Below are 23,522 nucleotides of genomic sequence, written 5' to 3'. Positions count from 1 at the left end.
GGAATATTTCCTAATTTACTACTGTAGTTCTCATCAAAAGTACCCGGGCAAAAACACTAGATTTATCACTTCAATTACTGGAATTTCACATTTGGTTTAAGGAGACATGTTTCTGTAATGTGACAGGCTTTACAGATCCTGAACTTCTTCAGACGTTGGAGCTATCAGGGTAATCGGAGAGTGATGTAAAGGAAAGCAGTTGTTATAGTTTTATAACTTTTAATGGTGTCTGCTGGCAAGAAATAAAACAGACCATAAACTGTTGATCTTGGCTATGTGTATTTTAAAAAGCTGTTTTTTTAAATCAGATTAAAGTTTTATTTTTAATCTGAAAACAGCAACTGCATTTAAACCATTGTAATATTATAGTTTTTTGGGGATTATGAAAGTAAATATATAATATATAAGTAAACATATAATATTATATAAAGTAAATATATAATATTACAGGTTTTTTGGTATTACAATTTTGAGTAGTGTCAGAAACCCCATGTAAGGACAAATACTAGAGGTCACGTATTTATAAATGTTTAAGTGGTAAATGTTTATTTGCTTTGACATACAGACCTAGATATCCTCTCTGAGTCAAAAAATTTATTTTTTCATGGCTCACCTAATTGATACCTGGAATCTTGGTTTTCTCATTTCCTTATTTGGGACTAATTTCTTTTTCTTTTTTTAATTTCAACTATAGTTGGTTTATAGGGTTGTCAGTTTCTGGTATAAGGAACTAATGTCTAACTTCTGAAAATTAGTTACTTAAATACATGGTAACAACTACATGTTATTTTGAACTCACTTAAATCTGTGTAGTTTCAACGTATTTCAGTATTAGAGTCATCACAGTTTTCACTGCTGCTCCTGTTATGAATGCTACTCCTGCCATATAATGAGCTTGCACTGATACATAATGAGGGTACATTTCAGAGGCAAGATACTGTACTGGTGCCATATTGAACTGAAGTGTCTGAGTTCTGACTCATATCTGGGATGACTTTTCTTACATGGCAGGTGAGGTTTAATGCATGGTAAAATTAATAATATTGTACTATAATAATTTCCAACCTGTCCCACCAAAGGTAAGGCATTTAGGTTATTGGTAATAGTTAAAGTTCAACCGAATTGTGAGTAGTTTTCATCTTCTGAATTTCCTCTTTATCCACTTATAGTAAAATTACATTTTTCTCTTCTCTTTCTGCCCTAGAATGGCATCAACTTTATTTTACCCTGGCATTTTTTATCTGTTGCCACTACTGTTAATACCCTATATTTTATCGAGCATGTCAGCATAGTTGAAGAGAGAAAAGAAGCAGTGGTGTTTGTTATCATGAAGGCCATGAAGGGTTTTATTCTGGCTTATCCATTCATTCACCGGCTCCCAGGCAGAGCACCTCTCTCCAATGTATTTACCACCTGGAGACTTTGGGACTCCACAGTAATCCTAATATAAAACTGAAGGGTAGTAGGGATCAATTCATTTAGGTGTTTTTTTTTTTTTTTTCTTTTCACAAGTATTTGCCGAACATCTGCTATGTTTTAGGTACAGAAAGTGTATAGCTCTGTCTGAAATCTTGGTAAAATAATATGTAAGTAATTTAAGAGTGCCAATTAAGAGAAATAATAGCAAGCAGTTATAAAGGACTTTGCAGTTGGCAAAGTACTTTTCAGTTACAGAGTCATTCAGTTAAATGAATGTAACACTTCACCTCGTATACCTGGTGGAAGGGTGCTTTGTGGCCTTGCAGGAGATTAGTGCCTCAGCTTTTTAAGCCTTAATATTAATAATTCATGTACTGTATGTCAACTTATAGGAGAGTTGGAAAGTTTTTTCCCCATTCCCACATGACCCTGCTTTGTAGAAATATTAGAGTGTAAAATAAATATAAAATATCCACTTATTTTAGGGAGGGAGAAACAAAGATGGTAGAGCCGAAGTTTTCTTTCTTTCTATGGCGTAGCCAGCATGCCAGTTCTGTTCAACAACTACTCAGTATTTGCCATTCTCCAAGGTGGCTGCATGATGATTGATGAAATCCAGTTGGTACCTAATCCTTGATTTTAGAAGAACTGGATAGATCCATGGCCAGACTGTCAGCAAATGCTCCAGGGCACCCTTCAACATCTATGTGAATCAGGTCACTTCTTCACCTCCACCATTCCCTCTGGTCCACGAGGCTGCCACCTCTCGCCAGTGGCCTCCCAGTCGCTCTTCCTGCAGCCCCCTTCCTCTGTCACCGTCGGTGTTCAGTAGGGCGGTCAGAGTCATCCTCGGGCCAGCACCGCCTGGAGAATCCTCTGTGGTGGAGGACATGCGCTGAAGCTGTGGTGGCCCGTGGCAGCCACTCACTGCACGTGGCTTCTGAGCACTTAAAATGAGGCTAGGGCCACCAAGGACTTCTCTACTTTTGTTTTTATTTTAATTTAAAGTTTAATTAATTGTAATTAACCACTAGTGGCTAGGGGCTATCATATGAATAGTACAGTCCTGAAACATAAGTCAATTCACATCTCTCTTCTGCTCAAAACCCTCCATGGCATACCTTTGCACTCACGGTAAAAACCAAAATTTTCACAGGCGATACCATGGCTCCTAAACTATAAGTTGACTTAAGTTGAAGTCAGGAATAAATGCACAGCCATAAATCCTTTTTTAAATGAAAAAAAAAAGGTGTAAATGTAAGTTAAATTATTTAGAACAATTCCAAATGACATAACAAAAAATGAGTAATAAAATAATTGAATAAAAGCAGTAGTAAGTAACCTAGAAAAACATAAATGAATAAATCAAGATAAGTCAGGTAAAAGTCAGGCAAACCTGAAAAACCAAGAAAAAATGTATTTAACCATTGATCAAAAAGACAATGCCTTAAAGAAAATAAACTATATTATAATGTATAGTTAACAAACTTTGAAAGTGTCAACAGATGGTATAAGAATAAATTGAGACATTTACTTTTTTTAATTTTCTAGAAAGTTTTATAACATGGGCATTATATGTTTTGCAAGTTTGAAGACTTAGAGAGTAAACTTTTGAGTCCACAGTCTTGGACAACACACTCATGTCTAAACCCTGTTCAACACTCAACATCTCTTTCTCAATTACCGGTTTCATTAACCACTCTTAGAATACAGACCTGAACGTCCTCAACAAAACACAGTAACTGAAATAACCATAAGCCATTCATACACATTTAACAATCTTTAGAGTATTAGAAAAATCCCTCAATTACATTATAGATTATGTCAAACAATTATCTCAAAGAATGACAAAAGGGAGCATTTCATGCAAAATCATTTTCTAATGAATATGAACAAAATAGATTGTTTGTATTTTTTGTGTGTTTGTATATTTTTTTTATCCCACAGAAATTGAAGTGGCTTACATAAAATATATAAATACACAGAATATATAAAGTAATAATATAAAATAAAGGTAAAACTTTTGTAAAGATAAGAAACCCAGTCAGGGGTGAGACAGTGACTTCCTTCACGTAGTATAAACTGCCAAGATGACTCAAAATATGGAACACTCCCCTTGAAATCAAGAACAAAAGGTTGTAATCGACTACTCCTTATTTAACTAGCTCTGGAGGTTCTGGTTAATAAAAAAATAATAAAATTAAAACTAAAGTAAGTAGATTTATCTATTAGAAAAAGGAAAAGTTTTGATTTTGCTCATATGATTTCTATGCCTGGAAAGTCCTGTGAGACTTTTAAAACTGAGATTCATAGCTCAGTGAAAAGGCTGAAAACAAGATTAATATACAAAAATGAGGAACCTTCCTATACTGTAGTATAACCTATTAGAAAAATACTAGAGAAAGAATCCCATTCACAATTCTGAGACACACACAAAAATGGAGAACATTGTCCATACCCATTTAAAGCTAATTCCTTTATTTGAGAAACAAGGAGTTAATTTGTAAGCCTGGAAGATGAATTGAAATGTTTGGTGTTTCTCAACAGGAAGTCAGCAGTTCTTTCTGATCTCATTTATTAACAGTTGTAATCCTAATAAGCCCTGAGCAGCAGAACTAAAGTTATGAGATAACACAAGCAAGTCACAATAAATAAAACAGTGGTTGAGGATGGAGGTTAGCATTTGGTGTGACCATCATATCATGATCCCCACGCCCTAGACACCGAGCCCAGAGGCCTGAGAAATTCACCTTATTTAACCCTCACACCAGCCATAAGAGGTAGATACCACCCCCTTTTAAGATGAGAAAACTGAGCTTTGTTTAAGACAAAGGCAAGATTCAAAGCTACATACATCTGACTTCAAAGCTCTAAGAAAGTGTAAGAAAGCAAGAGATCAAATAGATTAATCAAAAACTGGGTCTGTTACATGTAATCAGTTAATATATATGTATCTGTGTGTGTGTACACATTCTTGGAGGACTCAAATCACTATAGAAGGGATATGTTATTTAGTAGTTAATACATTGTGTGACTTACCAGGATATCAGATAACCAGTTTAGAGTTTTATTGGACACAGCTCACGAAGATAAATGTTGATGCACTAAAGAGTTAAATATGATACAAATAAAGTCATAAAAGTTTATACAGAAATAGAATTGAACAGATAGCAAAGTCTTAATAAGAAAATATTCCCAGAATTTTAGCAAATAAAGGAAAAAAACAGAGGAGCAGATTGATAGATTTAGCTATTTGATAAGCTAAATTTTTTATGTCTAAAGTTCCCAAAAGAAAAGGGCAACTAGAGGACTAAGAAAAAATCTTTTCATCAAATAACACATTAAAGTTTTATATTTCTTTATATAAAGAGCTCATGCAAATCAATAGAAAAAACACTGCAAACTCAATAAATAGGTAGGCACAAAAGATCACAGATCAATCATGAAATAGAAGGTGAAACTTACAAACCAACGTCAGGAAAGGTGTTCACCATTCCTCATAACTGAGCAGCTCCAAAGTTCTATTGTAAAAGAAAACAACCATTATATACCATTTCTCTATCAAATTAGTAGAAGAAAAACACAGTGTAGTGTAATGTACATCTACTGCAGATAAGAGATCAGTTGGTTCTGATTTTTCAGAAAATAACTTGGTGATATGAAATAAGTGCCCTAAAATTCCTCTTATCCTTTGATGTAAGAAAGGGGTGGGGGGGCTCGGGAAGAGGGAGGGAAATATTTCCACAGTGCATTTGTCAAATGTAGCCTAAACGTCAGGATACATGACCCCCATGCAGTTGTTTTGGGGTCTGTAGCACAGGGCGGTTTGCAGCACTTCTCTGAAGTCGGACAGACCAGGGTTCATATTCTGCATGTATCATTAGGAGCTCCATGGCCCAGGCAAGCCGCCTACCCATCTAAACTTGAATGTACTCATCTGTCAGATGGGGTAATTCTCGATGTGCCACCTATGAGCGTGTGAATAAAATAATGCATGTAAAAGTTAGCATACATTGTATAATGAGCCTTGAATTAACTATTAGTTTGCTATCATTAATTATTATAATTAAGAGATATTATGATCAACAGATACTCTATTTTTCATTATAGTTAATAATAGATAGCTTATAACATAATTAATAATGCATCTTATAGGTATAATTAATAATGAATGGTAACAAATTTTAATAACCCCCTGTCTAGTAATTGAAAAAATGGAAACAGTGAAGTAAATCAACTAGATTCTTGGGGTCCAGCTCTTCAGAGCCATCTCTGGCTTCAAATTCTGACAGCTGCCTATGTGCCCCAGCCTCGCCTTCTTTCTCCCAGAGCCATGAGAAGTCAGCCTTCTCGGGTTAATAATCACTTCCAGTTTGAGAGCTTTCTGCAACGGGGGAGATTCCCAGGTGCTCCAACCAAGGAATCCTTGTTACGAAATGTCAGCAGCCGCTCTAGTTCCCTGAGCACCTGTGAATGCAGGTGTTGGTGGTCGAGTGGTTCATCTCAATCAGTCTCCACTCTGAGTAGAACCTCCTTTCACATGGGAAACCATGGGTTACCTCATGCAGTTCATTATATGCACTGCTGCTGCAGTGGGATTCCTTCAGCCATAGGCAGTGTGCGTTGATGGTTGGCTTTGGTCAGTCTGCAGCATGCATGGAGCACCTCTGTTTTAAGTTGTTCTGTCAGTTTGTTTCACGGTCTGGGTTTGGGAAAGAACAAGATAAAAGGGGGGAGTAGAAATCCCAAACCTTCCCTCAAAGTTTATTCTGGAACCTGGAACTTAAGACTGTTAGCCAAATGCAGTCCATTCTGTAACAGAAGGTGTGGATTTATTATTAAGTTTGAAACTAAGGTTTTGTTTGTGGGGTTTACTGAGTTTGTTACCTTGAAGAAGTTAAACCCCTTGGAGGTGCTTTATGTTTAAATTGTGTTTTCAGGAACTCCTTTTGGAGCCTCTTAAAAAGGACCTAAAACGGGTATGCTGGATTCGGCTGCGTTTTGAAGCTCTGCTAGTTTAACTGACAGGACCAAGAACGTGAGTGGCAGCATTTAGGAAGGATTCCATTAGTGATGACCGATTTACTCGCAGTTGGCATCCCTTTATCATCTGCATCTTTTGATGAATTCATCATGTTTTTATACCTCTCATCGCACCCCATAGAAAACTTACCTAAAGGATACAGAAAGAAATGTAGTTACTTCGTCTCTGTGCAGTCCCAGTTAGGAAACAGTGTGAGGTGGGATTCCAAGATGGTGCCTCCGAAGGAGCCAGCACTTGTGTGACCTGCTTGTGAACCATGCTCATTTTCACATGTGCCACCTCATCCTCATCTTTTTATTAAACTTTCAGACTAGTAATTCTAAAGCTTTAGTTTAAAGGGTGATAAATTTAAAACTCTGTAATCATGTGTATTTTTAAAGGAATTATCTCAGATAATTTCACTCTGTAGGCATGTACTGTGGCAGATGTTTGCAAATCTTGGTTTAAAACTGATTGAAATATTTTAAGAAAACTGAAATAATGTCAGTGGTAAAATTTATTTTACCAAGTACAGATGTAAGGCATCAAGTTCTCAGACTGATGGCAGAATTAACAAAAAACACCATCTGGTTCAATAATTATCTGAAAATACCCATATTCTTGGATTTGTTTAATACCACTTATTTCCCAGCTTTATTTTATCTGGGTTTGCACACCAACCAGACTAGGTTGTACAAAACGGAGACTATTTCCATCTGATCATTTTTAAAAATGTGTGTTTGCATGAATAATGAATCTTTGAATTGTTACTAAACAAGCAAATTATTTGCGTATGTGTCACATCGGTTATCAAGTTTGCACATGTGACAGCTTCAACAGCCGTCACGTAAAACGCATAAAGCTTGTAACCATATGTTTTTGCTTGACAAAAAGCTAAAACTCAAGATCAATTTTCAATATGGAATGCACAAATTAACACTTTAAAATGCACCACAATATGTACAGCTTGGCAAAATTTGCAGAAATAGCACGTCTCTAGATATTAACTGATATCTTTGGATTCGACCTTAAGGTATTCAATCATTTTGATTAAAAGACTGATTTCTCATAAAACCACAGTCTGTTGGAGGCGCAAAGCCAATGACATTTGAGCATTCATATATTTTCATAAACTTTGAACAATGTCAGTGAGACACCTCTTCAATCTTGGCCACACAACAGCAGGGTATTCAATCTTTCTTTAGCTTAAGACAGAAAATTTGAATATCAGCGCAGGGTTATAAATGGGGTGGCCCGCGTGGCGTGCTCTGTATGGGCCGCGAGGGGCAGCCTGTGGCGGCCCCGCGCAGGTCCTCTGCAGCCCTGACCGCTGGTCGGCCCGCCTTGCCCACCCTTGCCCCTCCCATCCCTCCAGAGGCGCTCTGGGAAGGCCTTTGAGCTTGGTTTCCTGAAACAGCTCCTTTGGAGATTTTCTTTGGGGCTGGGGTGGGTGGGGATTTTAAAATGGCTTCTCCTGCTCTCAAACATGGTTTGTGATAATTACTGGAAGTGCTGTGGTGATACAGACTCCTCGATATTTCTTCGGTAACTTTTCCATCTTTTGAACGCAGTAATTACTCATTATGCTGCCAAGGATACTGTTCCCCTTTGGTGTCCTAAATGAGATCTTCGCGAAAACTGGGCACGCTTCAAAGTGCTTCCCTTTTTTTATCGTGCTGCTCAGTGCAGGGTGATTGTCCTGTGTGGTAGGTGAGACGGCTGAGGTTCTCAGCCTGTTGTGAGTGACACAGCATTAGTGCATTAACAGCCGCTACAGAGAGCATGGCTCTGCCTTAGTGCTGCCTCACTAGCAGCTTGGGCCAAGCCAGACGGGCCGCATGGGGAGATGAGCAGCTCTGTCGCCCAAACAGAAAACGCGACAACATTCTGTTCAGTAAAGAGACAACGAAGGCACATTTTAATATGTTGTAACATGTGACAGATGTCAAAAATGTTTTACCTAAGATCCCCTGGAGAAGGGATAGGCTACCTGCTCCACTTTTCTTGGGCTTCCCCGGTGGCTCACACAGTAAAGAACCCACTGGTGGTGTGGGAGACCTGGGTTCGATCCCTGGGTCGGGAAGATCCCCTGGAGGAGAGAGAAGAACTACCCACTCCAGGGTCCTCGCCTGGAGAATCCCACGGACAGAGGAGCCTGGCAGGCTACAGTCCATGGGGTTGCAAAGAGTTGGACACCACTGTGTGACTAACACTCTCACGCTTTCACTTGGAGAAGGGAATGGTTACCCACTCCAGCATCCTCGCCTGGAGAATCCCACGGACAGAGGAGTCCTGTAGGCTATGTTGTTCATGGGGTCACAAACAGTCAGACATGACTGAGTGACTAACACACACACTAATTTGGGAGTTTCTCTGGTGGCTCAGAAGGTAAAGAATCCGCCTGCAATGTGGGAGACCTGGGTTCGATCCCTGGGTGGGGAAGATGCCCTGGAGGTGGGCATGGCAGCCCACGCAGAGTAACAGCTGCCTGAGTAGGGTTGTGTGCCTCCACGGGATGAGAAGGAGCGGACTGCTCAGGGAGGTGAGGGCACCCCTGGCCTTCGAAGGGAGCGAGCTGAGCCGTGCAGCCCCCCTCAGGGCGCTGGGGTCTGCGTGTGCCAAGGACGAGGCGAGTGGCTGGTGAGGAAGCCTCGTGCACCAGGGAAAAAAGCTCTGCGTGCTCCTCACAGGAATCCCAGGGGCAAATTTCAGTTCAAGAATTCATCTTTGGTCCTTTGTGTAGGGTGGCTGGAGGGAGCAGGCATACAATTGGGAATGCAGTTTATCGGACAATGTGGCCCAAGGTTGTAACCATGGAGACAGAGGAGATACCTTTTATTATCTATTTACTTATTGCTTTTGTTTATTATTATACCTGAGACATAATAACGTCCCTCAGACACAGTGTATCGTTAATGTTTTGGACTGCCTAGCTAACTTCTTTTTAAGCCAGCCCAAAACAGTGATGTGTCCATTCGGTTGTGGCGGGCAGCAGATGTCAGTACCCACGTTATTACAATCTTGGGTCTGCTCTTGCTGCACGAGGAGGGTGCACGGCGCTTGTCACCATTTGTCAGGTGTTCCTTCTCACCGCTCACATTTCACACTGTCCTGAGGACGGGGGTCTGAACACGCCTGCCACCTTAATTCAGATATTGTGTGTGCTCGTACATGCGGTGCATCTGCGTGTGTAGTGGGGGGGTGTGTGAACGTGTGTGTGTCCATCCTTCATATTTTCAGCATCTCTCTGTTCTGTGCCTATGTTTTCCTGTTTCAGCATGTGGTTTTTTGCCCATTTCTGGAAAGTTCAGATGGCGCTGGTGGTAAAGATTCTGCCTGCCAGTACAGGAGACTCAAGAGACTGGGGTTCAATCCCTGGGTCGAGAAGATCCCCTGGAGGAGGGCATGGCAACCCACTCCAGTATCCTTGCCTGGAAAATCCCATGGACAGAGGAGCCTGGAGGGCTACAGTCCATGGGGTCACAGAGAGTCAGACACAGCTCAGCATGCACACACAGTCTGTGATTTGTTACATTTTTCTGTGAACCGTTGTCAGATACTTTAAAATGTCACAGAGCTTCAGTTGTCCTAACGAAAAATAGCTTCAAATTCAAAGTACACAAAATATGAACAATTAAGGATGAATTCTTGCCACAATGCCTGCTTCAGAAACAGGAAGAGCCTGTGTAGTGCGCAAGTCATGAGGAGACGCTTAAAAAGTACATAATGTCAATGTAAAAAAATGGCAACAGTGAAATGTTGAAAGTCTTTATAAAAATGTGTGTCAGATGAAGAGTTATACACAGCAACCATTTCTGAGGGAGGAGTTAAGCCTGAAAGTGATGTGATCTTTGGGGGGCGTGGTCACAGATGAAAAAGCCATCTGAACATGAGTATGCCAAGTTCATCAGTGTACCTGAATTGTGAATATCTGAGTTGGAAACGTAATGGTTTTAACTGTGAGCTCCTTTGGATTTAATAGCTGCCAGCAACAGCAGTCCGAGCAGTACATCAGACTTCACTTCTGTCGGTAGGAAAGTATTATACATTATTATCATACATTATTATCTAAAGGATTGAGATTATATCTCCACAAATCACACTATGGATTAAATTAAAGCTTTCACAGATTCTGTTGGAAATGTAATTGGGAATTATCTGCGTAACTCAGGTTGCTTTCAAAGTGTGAATTATTAAAAATATGAATTGTTAGCCTGGCATTTAGAATATATGCCACATCTCCCTAACTTCTGTAGCCGGATGAGATATTGAGAGGAAATGCTTTAGAAACACATTTGAGTCCGTACACCTTCACGTATGTATCCTTCTGGCCTGGGCATGAGCCCGATGCCAGGTGAGCAGTGCAGTGAGTGCAAGCCAGGAGTTCTCGCGGGGGTCGCAGCTCCAGAGGAGAATCTGTGCGGAGGACCCCCGGGCCTGCCTTCCGCGGGTGGGGAGCTGGGCTGGACCCTGTCAGAAGACGGCCTGTGAGCCCGGCAGACCTGAGCCCGCCGGCTCCGCCATGCTGTCCTTCCGTGTGCGCCCCAGGAGGGGCGCTCTCCCACTCACGAAGCCACAGGGACTCGTCTTCTCTTTAGCAATTTGCCATCGTTAATAAACACTCATTAATTCAAGGTCAGCTTAACCTTCTAGAGCCAGGGGTTTGCTGCCCTGAAAGCTGTCATTCCTTCATACAAATAACAGTTCATTCTGCTGCGAGGCCCAGCCCGTGTCCTAACAACACAGATTGTAAGTCTCATATATCACCTGTTAAGGGCCAGCTAGGACCAATTAATAAAGGAAGTTCAGCTTTCCATGCTATTAAATAAGGTAGTGGTCATTATTTTTAAAAATAGCTTTAAGCAATATGAAAACAATCATTATATTTAATCATGCAGAGTTAATAAAATCAATGGATTCTAAAATATTTTCTATTCTTTAATTTTTGCGTAAACTAATCTTACAATGGTTCCATACTTTTCCTTACCTGTTTCCCATAAAATAGAAAATAGATCAAAAAAAAATTTTTTAAGGACATTGACAGTCTTTAGAATGTGGAAAAAATTGATCAAAATATTAATGAGACTTTTGTTTTGCTAGTTTGCATCAGACAGATGGAGTTGTGATCTTTAACAACACCATGACTTATGAAACTGCTTGTGTACTAAAATGCCATTATTAACACAACAGTGGTTTTCAGCAGTTGGTAATTATTGGCATAATTAAACATTTATCAAGAAACGAGTATTTATCATTCATTAAACTTTCATTAAAAATCCATCTTAGCCCAGGCTGGATTAGCCAGTGATTTTCAGTGATAACTTCTTAACTTCTGGCAGGAATCTAGAATGTTTTCATAATGACTGAAGTTGTACACAAGGTGACATGCCAGGAATGGTGGGCAATTACAGGATTTCAGATTGATTTTGTATTAAGTGTTTTTTAAGACTTGGACCCAGAGTGAGATGGTTGGTACTTGGCAATATTCTTTAGGGTTTACAGCATTTGGCACTTTCTAGCAGCCTATCTAGTGAAACGTGTTACCCTTGGCAAAGAAAAGTCAGTGGTAAGCAAGCAATGCAATGATATTTACATAATTTAAATTCCCCCAAACATGGAGTATTTACATATTTTAGGACGTGGAAGTTTCTATTGGACATTGAAGCCGGAAAGGAGGTCAGAACCACACTAATGCCCCGGCTTGAAAGTCAGGCCAGACCAGCAGGTCAGCTTCCCATCCACGCCACTTTCTGGGGCTGTCTTGTCAAACCAGGGCTTTTGACACACAGCACACGTCATGTGTGTGCAGTCGGGAGTCATGTGCAGCTTTGTTGACTTATTTAGACCACCTGCTCGTTCCCAGAATTGGCAATAAGGAAATTGATGGTACCGAATCTGAGGGACAGAGGACTGCCTCTGATGGTTGCTCTCAGCTCCTTTCTTCTAACTGTACACGTTTTCCCCTGTTAACTGTGGACTGCATGGTTCTCCACAGAACCACGCTTTTGTTTTGTTCAGAAGTTGAAATCTGATCGCATACTAACTGCAGCCTTCCGCCCTTCTCTCGTCTTCTCTCACCATTGAAACAGGTGTAGGTGTCCCAGCCTGGGGTTTACGCAGTCTCAGGTTGACCCCAGCACTAACCGGGAAGCTTCACGTGTGTTTACATGCAGGGCATCCTCCTGAGACTCTGCGCCCGGGAGGACAATGCTGGTAGATAACTGAGACCACTCAGAAAGCCTCCTCACATACATGCTGGGGCCTCGGATCTTATTCGATATTCAGCAACTTTGTTTTTGTTTTCTCTTGGGCAAAAAATTTACTGTATCAGTGCTTTTATGTCACAAGAATGAATTGAATTTGTACCCTTTAGTGCAAACAACAATAGACAGAGTGGTAACCTAGTGGAAAACAAATAGACACCCCGTCCCTTTTGGGGATTCAGAGAGGTTCAGAAAGATGGAGCTGACGGTGGAGAGGTGGCAGATAAAAAGAGGCCAAAGCAGGAAGGAATCCGGCGGTCATTTATTACCATGCCATCTTCATAGTGTTTGCTGAACCAAGGTGGAGAGTAATGATTCAGACAAATGACGTTAATCATAATAGCTGGCCCTTTGGCAAAAATGGAATACCTAGCACTGCAGCAGGAGACCTAATCAGATTCTCCAAACTTGCTTCAGAAAGAGAATATTCTGTCTTTAGTTTTTCTGTCCCTGGCTTCCCGTGGGATACATCACCCCTAAAAGAAACAGAGTGGTGAGCAACTGTGCCCACTTCCCTTCTCCTCCCCCTGATCCCCTCAGAGATAATCACATCAAACTTGATGATTAATATTGATAGTGAAGCCATATTATTCTCATGCCTTCTTCATATTTATCTAATGTGATAAGATGGCAAGAGCTGTAATGACCATTCGAGTCATATTTTCCATAATCCTGATAATCAGAGTTTAGCTGTACTTCCTTATAAATGATTTTAAATTCATGTCTTGAGACCAAGCTATGTCACCAACGTGGGTCCGTGTGCTCTGGTTCTGGGTGGAGACGTTTGCTGGTCTGTTCAGAAGTCGACTGATCGTTCCATGTATTCTCAGTGCTCCTGCTCAGAATCCACTGAAAGATGGACTCCATGTCCTTGATCTCTGATTTGTGTTAAAGCTGGGCAAGCAGTTTCCTTTGTTTTTGCTATCTTGGATTTTTATGGATTTTTAAAAATTAGCCTCGTCAGTAGAATGTATTAGTTATTTTTTATAGACACAGTTTCACTTAACAACAAAACCAAAATTCATTTGGTCCTAAATACTTCCAGATTTATTAATTAGGTACATTTTGTCATCACTTTATCACACATACTTTGGCACCTAGACCCTCGGATCATAATGCTGTTGTGTAGAAGGAAAAACAATTTAGAGACTCAGCTATATGTCATCTCTAGGGGAAAATTATGTTGACGTGTGGGAGGTTAATGTACACACTTTAGATTCCCTGTGATTTGCTGTTTTCTACTTCATAACTCTAGGTAAACAGTTTCGCTGCCATTTAATGCACAGGTTAAGTGTAGTTGCGGGCTATTATACATCATTAAAGTAAGTGATATGCAGCCATGGAAGAAAGATGGAAGCTTTTCACTTGTAGCTGCTTGGACATTTCATTTGTCATCTGGTCTAGCAGCACCGGAATTAGTCGTGGCCACTTTGATGTAATTTAGAGCGTGGTGTCATGAAATGAAGCAGTGGTCGCACCATTCGGGCTGATTGGTGCTGATGAGTTTTGCACCTGCCCCCCAGCCCCCCATCTCAGTAACAAATTTGTTCAGGCAAAAAAGCCTGTACTGTTCAATCAAAACTTTCTTTCTGGTGCCCTATTGTTGTTACCCAGTCGAAGTGAATACCAGAGGCATCTTTGAATACAGAGGTTCTTTCAACAATGATGCAAGAGGTACGGTAGATATTGTGGAAGGCATCTGCCGTATCAAGTGGCACCCTGCATTCTGCCATCACTTTACTATATTACTGCTGCTGCTAAGTCACTTCAGTCGTGTCCGACTCTGTGCGACCCCAGAGACGGCAGCCCACCAGGCTCCCCCATCCCTGGGATTCTCCAGGCAAGAACACTGGAGTGGGTTGCTATTTCCTTCTCCAGTGCAGGAAAGTGAAAAGTGAAAGGGAAGTCGCTCAGTCGTGTCTGACTCCTAGCGACCCCATGGACTGCAGCCTACCAGGCTCCTCCATCCATGGGATTTTCCAGGCAAGAGTACTGGAGTGGGGTGCCATTGCCTTCTCCGTTACTATATTACTTCTGGCCCTCAAAGAAGGAAACAGCGCTGACAGTGGTTTAGCCATACGGACTAAAGTGCGGTGTGGCAAATGGGATAGATACCAATAGGTTGCACCTTAGAGCCCAGCCTGCTATATCTGATCAATGACCAATTTATTACTAATCACACCCAATCAGTAGAATACCGTAGACATTTATTTTCATCTGGCAGCCAACAGGCACGGAATAATTTTTTTTAGAAATAAGGAACTGCCATGCACAAGAAAGAACATGACTGATACGTCCTGCACTTAAGTCTACTGTACGTTGTAGTCAGACAGCCTGTCCCAGGGAGATCGTGCATGTATCTGATTACCAGTGGGCATCGCATCCCGCTCGCCTCTGGAATACATTACAGATGCCAGCTCTTGACTTGAGGATGCTGTTAGTGAGATATCTAGTGATAGGGGAGGTATCACACCAGAATAGGATCCATAGGCATTAGTGTCAAGAAGAATAATGTCTTGCCTGCCCTTTCTCCCAGGTTATTGCATGGGTTATACAAAGATTGGGACGAGTTAATAGGAAACAAAGAAACCAGAGGTGGTAGGAAGGGGTAAGGGTAGGAGAAGCAACAGCATTGCAGAAATACCTGACTTTTGCTGGTGCCAAAAATAACATGTCCCTCTTCTCTCCCAGAGCAGCAGCTTTCGTGGAAGCAACTGACATAATCATTACAGGCGTCTGCACCATGTAGAACTGAGGCTAAACCAAGCACGCCCAGCACAGAGGAGGTGATGGGAGCTCCACAAGCCCGTTCTAAGTTTCAGCAAGAGCGTGTCAGCCTTTGCAGCTGGGTTACAGTGGGGATGGAAAAATACTGCAATTCTCAGATTTCATTTCCACTGTGATTTACATAGATGAAAGCAATGATAATAGAAAAAGAAAAAAAAAGTCTGTGATATGCGAGGGGTAGTGTCACCTAGCAGTTCCTTTCTGAGTGAGGAGCGTTTATTGTTTCACAGGAGAGAATTTATCCCATTTGTTGTTGAAACGACATACCTGAATCCTTGTTCACACCCAGGATGAGGGAAATGATTTATTGTCTGTCCCTTGAATTTCTCTGAGCATTCTGTCTAAACTTTAAAGGAGGATTACATTTGCGATTAAATCTTAACAAATGTTGTTTTAACTAGACTGCAATATATGTTATTGACAACAAGCGCCTTTTCTTCTCAAAATAACATTGGTGCTTAGGCATGCAATTTACAAAAATGACAAGGAAGGGTGGTACTTTTCCCAAGGTGAATGTGAGTTGACTGATTAGCTGGTATTTTAACTTAGATTCTTGCAAATTACAGACATAAGAAACCCTGCAATTTATATGTACTTTAGAAGTGAAAGCTTTAATCCCGTGATTCATGAAAGTAAAGTGGTAATAATTTAAGTACCATATTTTATTTATCCCTCAGACTTGTCAGCCGATACCAGAAGTATTCCTACTATTTCTGGGTTGCTGCCTTTGGTCACCTAATTGCTTCTTAGGAAGTTAAGAGGGAAATTGCTTATATAACTACATGGATTGTCTTTGGCAGCGTCGAGCCAAGGCATCAATCAGTCCATCTGGGTAAAATCACAAGCTGACTCCGATATTGCTAAATATTTATACTGTCAAATACACACAGACATCCAGATGAAAGGAGGCATTCATTAGGAATTCTCCAGCTTGTCAGTTTAAAGATGTAGATTAGAGCAAAACCTCCCACTATGGTACTGAGTGCTCAAGAAAAGTCTATATTTAGCCATTCTGAGCAATAAATATCATCATATTGCCTCATTTAGGTAAATAGAGAATAAATATTGTCAAGATGATCTAGAGATAATGTAAACAGATCCCTGTTCAGAGAATGTGTTTCAGGGGAAATTCCAGGACAGTGATGTGCCCATGATGCTTTTTGGTTTAACCCTTTTCCTTAATCATGTCCCCCTCCCCTTTTTGGTAACAGAGATTGTGTTGCTGACAGATTAGGGGGAAAAGATGAAGAGAGGGAAAAAATAAATTTTTTTTTTTTAGCCACAAAGGTGATTTCAAGTTATGTGAATTAGAACACTAATTAGTGCTTGTGCTGCAGGACTGTCTTGATAGTTGCAGAAACTGCTGCTGCTGCCGAAAATAATCTGCCGTGGCGGTGAGGTTCATTTCAGGGTTTCACAGAGCTGACGGCGCCTGTGCCTCTCAAGGGCGCGCCGCCGCTGCGAGGCGAAGGCGTCATCTGACCGACCGTGTGTCGACGTGGTGCCCAGGCTGAGGTTCTGCTGTGGCAGGTTGTTCTGAAACAAGGTCTTTCACACCGTGAGACTCTGCCCAGAAGGCTGCAGTGTACACTGGAACCCACAGTTCAGCACTGCGCTGGGACCTGGCAAACGCCTTCCCTGAACGTGCAGGCCCAGCACACAGGTTGTGGATCCAGCCCGCAGGTGTGGGTCCAGCCAGGTCCCGGGCGCAGAGACTGTGTTCCTCCGCAGGGCACGTACTCAGGCTCTGCCCGGGTAATTGATAATCTTAGAAGTTTATACTCACTGGGAATTTTAACTGGTGTCAAAGTTTTAGTTAATTACACTAGATGATTTTTTTGAGATTAATAATTAACATCTCTCTTTATAACTAAATATCCATAATTAATCAGCAAATCATAACGTGAAGACTAATTAACTTCAAACTCCAATCTTAACAGAAAATCCATATTACTCTCCAACATCATTAATTACCAGAGTAATCAAAGTTATCCCTCGTGGGATAAAACATAAAGCTTTGTGGGTTTATCAGCTAAACTGTTAGCACAGAGAAATTTCCAAACTAACTTCAAATGGCATTGCCGGTTACACAGTGACTCGGTTATTCCAGCACACTTTCCCTGGCTACACGTTCCATCATCAAGAGGCTCCCTGGCCGCAGGCTGAGGAACCAGCAGGGGAAAGCCTTCACCGCGGGTTAGTTCCGCGATCTCTGGGAACCGGGTAATCTGGCTCACTGTCTTCAGAACTGCATTGCACCTCTTGATTTCTTTCCTCCGCCTCACAGAACTGCTAGTTAGCTGTTTAATAATTTTAATAATTAAAATTATTAGTAACAAGCCACAGTGTACATCCAACATCGTTCAAAAATGGGGAATTTTTTTTTTTTTTTTTGGTAATAAAAAATGGAAACGTTATCTCTATCACTTGTGTTACGGAGAACTCAAGAATTAAAGGGGTATTGTGTGAAAGGAAAAAGTACTGTGCAAGACAAAAAAATAAAAAAATTAACATGAACATCACAAGACATGAAATGGGGCCATGACAGTTTCTAAGAAACAGATGGTCACAGCTGTTTAAAAACTGAGAAGTGTCTTTTCAGGTTTTCACTTAGGTACTTAGGAGTTAAAAGTGTATTTAAAATCCATTTTTCAGTTAGCGTATCACCTCATCCTCCAAGTGCACACATCGAATACTGTTCTTTTGTGTGGCAGCTGTAAAAATCCTTAGCAATTTTTACTGTCAAGAAAATTCTGAATAAATAGAGGCTGTTAACTTAGGCAGATATCTCAGGTTATTTGGTGGCAATCAAGAACGCAGAGCACTTCAACTAATGGGTTATGATCAGAAACTGTTCCTAATAGCCAGCTAGAGGGATCTGAATATGAAGATTTCTATAATTTTGTTGTCAGCTTGTGATGTACTCTAGTGCTAATTATTTGGAACAATTATGTTTTCCTAATAACAAAAGAAGAAGCAGTGAATTAAGCAGGCTTACCTTCAGATCTTTAGATAACAGTTTAAATGCACTTGCCATTAAGAAATAACATTTCTTTTTGCCTTACCGAGCCCTAATTATTGAAGATGCTTGTCTTTTAAAATCTATGGCCTCTACTTCTTTTAAACCTGTTCGATGTGTCAGTTTACACTGATGATCCCGTAACTAGTATTTTCTCAGTCTTAGGTTTATGCACGCACCTCCCATAGGCTGCTTACTTCAGTTAGTTATTCAAAAACCGTAATTAGTGCAGTAATTAACATGTGGATCCTTCAAAGGAAGACTGCTGGAATCACGGGACGCCTCTCGTCATTCTTAGTGATGTGCGGATGATAAAGAACTTAGGGTGATGTGACAGCAGGATTTGTATTACTGCACATTAACTGTGCTGCAGGGAAAGTCAGACAGGACCTTGGTCCACAGAGCCCCAACGTTTGAAAAAAGTAATTATCCACACTGTTTCTATAATTCAGCTAGGTGTTATCCTGCATTTGCAGCTGTCAAATCATTTGTTTTAAAGGTTTTTTTTTTTAATCTTATGAATACTTGAAAGTTTTGAGTTTTGCACATTATCTTTTTAACCATTTTCCAAACAGAGGTGCCACGGTTTCACCCTTTTTCCTTTCTTTTTTAAAATCCATTATGGTAAGAGTCTTTCTTGACAATTGATTTCAGGCAGTTGATGATAATTTGACTTGATGCAGGCTACAGTTTCAAACTCATAGGCATAAAGAAAAGGCTCCATTTCCTACATTTCCCCAGGGAAATTTTTTGGGTTAAATCTCCATTTTCTCATAAACCGAATCTGTTGTTTCAAGCCACAGTGAATGCATTGTGTACAGTTAAATTTGGTTCTGGGTGTTCACAGCCACCCAGTTGGCCTCCTCTTATGGGTGTTTCAGTGGGCAGGTTTGGCCTTTAACTTCCTGTAAGCAGTGGCCCCCTTTCCACACTTTTCAGGCAGTGACCTTTACTCCCCAAGTTCCATTCTGCGTCTCATCCCTCAGGCTCACATGAACTGGGGTGAAGTAGCTGTGCTCCTTGAGCGGGGGAGGTGCCCTTACCAACCAGAGGGAGGCCCAGGCGCTGCACCGTGTTCCTCAGAGCCTGAAGTCAGGCTGGAGCGGGAGTGGGTGCTGGATCCTGGATGTCGGCTATCGATTGGTGGAGAACAGTTTTTTGTTTTTTTTAACCTTACTTAAACTAAATGCTTATGAATTGACTCCCCATGTTTAGTACATTAAGCAAAAAAAGATTATGAGTGCTATCTTTACTCAAAATGGGGTGAAAGACTCCCCTCCTTAACATCTCGCCCACTGGGTTTACATCTTCGTGTGTCTTCCATCCTGGTGTTCCCCCCACCTTGCCAGCTGTCTGAGTGAACAGTGCATCCCCACACATTCTCTTAGTTTCAGGGCTCAGGAGTTGCCTGTGCTCAGTTTCAACCTCAGCATAAGCCATTCAGTATCGTGAGCTCATTACTAACTTGTGACTGTGCTCAGTCACTCTCATGGCCAGCTCTGTGACCCCATGGACTGTAGCATGCCAGGCTCCCCATCCGTCGTGTGGGTGGCCATTTCCTTCTCCAAACTTGTGGCTGAGTACGTGCATTTAATAATCTGCAAATAGACCCTCTGTGCCAATCAGAACACAAAGTTCTGCTGCATAACTCTTCTCCCAAAACATACATGCCCTAAAACTACCTATATTGATGCTACTGCAATTAACTGCAGAGAAGCCAATGGCACCCCACTCCAGCACTCTTGCCTGGAAAATCCCATGGACTGAGAAGCCTGGTAGGCTACAGTCCATGGGGTCACTAAGAGTCGGGCACGACTGAGCGACTTCACTTTCAATTTTCACTTTCATGCATTGGAGAAGGAAATGGCAACCCACTCCAGTATTCTTGCCTGGAGAATCCCAGGGACAGAGGAGCCTAGTGGGCTGCCGTCTATGGGGTCGCACAGAGTTGGACACGATTGAAGCGACTTAGCAGCAGCAGCAGCAGCAGCAGCAATTAACTGTAAGTTCAGTATCTTTCTGTACACTATTCCTAGTACACGGCCTTCTCCTCACCATCCTGACTTGGGAAAAGCAGGTTTGAAAGCTGCCACCGCAGAGCGCCTGTGGTGCAGCCTGGCTCCATGTGGGTGCTGCCCAGCACTGTCGTGAATGGGTCAGACCCATGGTGTGGGGGTTTTCAGAGGCGATAATGACTTCCCAAGTCAGTGGTCCTGGAGGGACTCCGGAGCAAGGGTGTCTGCCATGAATGAAGCACTGCAGGCGAAGCACGTGCTACCTGGTGCTTTGCACACTTAAAATACACTCCCGTTCCCCATTCTAAAGACAGAAACGGAAGCTTAGCAAGGTTGAATAAGCTCTCTCAGCACACACAGCTAGTTAGAACCAAGCTTCGATTTTACTCTGGAGCTCCCTTAGTCTTCAAGTCTGCCGGAAGTCACATCATTAAGGAGAAGACGGCATTTTTGACAGGTAAAAGCCTCATTGTGTTTTTAAGTGGACATCAGCATTATTGTCATAAAAGAGAAGACCCCAAAGACCAATGGAACGGCTGTGGGATACCCCCCCCCCCACTTTCTTTAGCAACAGCGGAGTGCACATGCTCACTTTGATGCGTTCTCCACACACAAGTTCATCTGAACTGGCAGTAACCTGACGTTCCCCTCACACTGCCACTGTAGCCCTGAGATCACTCAGGGCTGGAGACGGAGCACCGTGGGTCTCTCACACAGGCTGTCCATCGGAGCACACCACAGACAGACAGACAGACAGAGCAACAACGACAACACAGAGCAGAAAGCCAGTACTCAGCATCCATGTAACTAAAGGGTAAACAGGAAATAAAAAGCAGTGTTAACTGACCACAATTACAGGCATCTGGTAGACAGTCACACCCCCATTTTGATATACAGCCACATTCAGTGAAGATACGGCTTTCCCTTAATTGAATGGAGTATAGCATCCATTCACACGTGTCAATACAAATAGCAGGGAAGACCTCCCGGGGTCTCCCATAGACAGAACCCAAGCCCGCCTGGTACAAGCCCATCTCCAGCGTTAGGTGATCTGCATCTCCTCGTTTTAGGTATCTAATCTATACCTGTTTGGCATCTGTGAATATTCACTGCCCTTTGAATTAGCCTTGCCCGTTTCTGTATCAGCAAAGAGGTAAAACATAAAAGTGAGTGATCGTTCAGCCTAATGAGCTTTGTAATTGTTAGGCTTTCAAAGATCACATGGGCCACAGGGTTTGGTTTTCTAGAAAATAAATATGACACGGGACAGAGCCGATTTCTTTTCAGGGGCTAAAGTAAGTCTTTGAGTTGCTGTAATCAACTGGAGACGAGGAAAAGGAAATCATGGTGTTGTGTGACCGTCGACTCCTGGGATCCCTTAGATGCAGGATGACCTAATTGGCCACCGAAGGCAGGCACATGACCAGGAGCACCTGTGATGGGAAACCATCCAGCTGCTGTTCAAGGACCTTTTGTGACAAGGCCCTCAACTGTTTATATGTAAAGCCTCGACTTTAAAAAAGAAACAAGCTGAGGTTCAGTTTACAAGTAGACTTAATCCTTTTCAGGTTTGCATCTGGATGAGTTTTGACCAATGTGTGCACTTGTGTAACCATTGCCCAAGTCAGGTTACAGACCATCTCCAGCACCCGCAACGTCTCCTGGGGTCCCTTCATGGTAACTGTCTTCACCGACCACGTGGTTCTTGGCAGTGCCGGTAGTATTGTCTCTTCCGAGGGTCACATGAATGAGATTGTGCACTGGGTAGCCTCGTTTCCATTTAGGATAACTTTTTTGGGATTCAGTCCTGTTGTCGCACTTGGCAGCCGTTTTCTTTTCCTACTGAGCGTTACTCCATTGTTCGGACATAGCACAGTACACTTGTCCATTCTCCCATTTATGGATGTTTGGTTGTTTCCAAACAACCCAAGTTGTGGGCGATCGTGAACACAGCTACTCTAAGCATTTGGGCACAGATCTTTGTGTGAACATGTGTTTTCATTTCCTTAGGAATGGGGTTTCAAGGTCACATGGTGAGAAACTGCTGAACTGTTTCCCCTGATGGCTGTGCCGTTTTGCATTCCCACCGGCAATGTGTGACAGTTCAGGTTGCTCCACATCCTCACCAGCACTTGGTGTTATCAGTCTTTTTAATGTCAGCCATTCTGGTGAGTGTGTCGTGGTATCTCATGTGGTCTTAATTGGTATTTTCCTAGCGATTAATGATGCTGAGCATCTTTTCAAGTGTGTATCCACCTGTGAGTTGCTCTAATTTTTAGAAAATTCTCAAGATGGGTTAAAACATACCACCAGTGCACTGAAGGGCTTCCTTGGTGGCTCAGCAGTAAAGAATCCACCTGCAGTGCAGAAGCCACAGGAGATGCAGGTTTGATCCCTGGATCAGGAAGAGCCCCTGGAGGAGGGCATGGCAACCCACTCCAGTATTCTTGCCTGGAGATCCACATGGACAGAGGAGCCTGCAGGCTGCAGTCCACAGGGACACAGAGTTGTACACGACTGAGGGACACAGCACGCACACACGCACTGAAGTTACACAGGGACGTGTGATTATCCCTCTTCTACATGGCGACCTGCCAGATACTTGGAGACTGTCCTTGTGTCCTTTTTTCCAGCCCCCTGAATCTAGATTTGCCAAGCCAGCCTGCCCAGTCCCTCCCTCCCCTCCGCCCCCATTCCCGTGCTGTGGTTTCTGGACAGAGAACCTCTGCCTCCTACATCACCTCCGTGCAGACGAGTTCCAGTCTGTGGCCTTCCATTCAAACTCGGTTCCTGGCACTGAGTGTAGTGCTCTCCTTTGCAAACACTGGGTCTTCTTAAAGTGACCAAAGTGGGATTCCCTCTGGGAGCTGTAACATCCTGTTACGCTTAGACTTGATAAGCTGCCCCTTTGGCTTTACCTGAGCTGTTGGTTAAAATTATTAACCTGCCAAAGCAAATGCCCTGCATCTTGAAGTAAGTCCAACCTCTACCTAAGT

The 23,522-nt window shown here is 42.1% G+C and overlaps 1 protein-coding gene across 3 annotated transcripts in view; it reads left to right on the top strand.

The window, feature by feature from the left end:
• ZNF407 (zinc finger protein 407) overlaps positions 1–23,522 on the top strand; it is a 387,393-nt gene that overhangs the window by 346,197 nt on the left and 17,674 nt on the right. Inside the window, exon 9 of one of the 3 annotated variants that reach the window (XM_086372550.1) lies at positions 15,402–15,889. The exons of 1 other annotated variant lie outside the window; for it this stretch is intronic. In XM_086372550.1, coding sequence (XP_086228676.1) covers positions 15,402–15,454 — 53 coding nt within the window. In that variant the 3' untranslated portion in view covers positions 15,455–15,889. Of the gene's footprint in view, positions 1–15,396; positions 15,890–23,522 lie in introns of those variants that run through there. One more of the 3 variants, XM_086372551.1, reaches the window with a different exon arrangement.

Source organism: Bos grunniens, chromosome 24 (genome assembly GCF_055505025.1).
Source record: "Bos grunniens cultivar Pamir isolate PY7600 chromosome 24, Bosgru_T2T1.0, whole genome shotgun sequence".
NCBI classification, from domain to species: Eukaryota; Metazoa; Chordata; class Mammalia; order Artiodactyla; family Bovidae; genus Bos; species Bos grunniens.
This window is presented reverse-complemented; position numbering and strand designations above follow the sequence as displayed.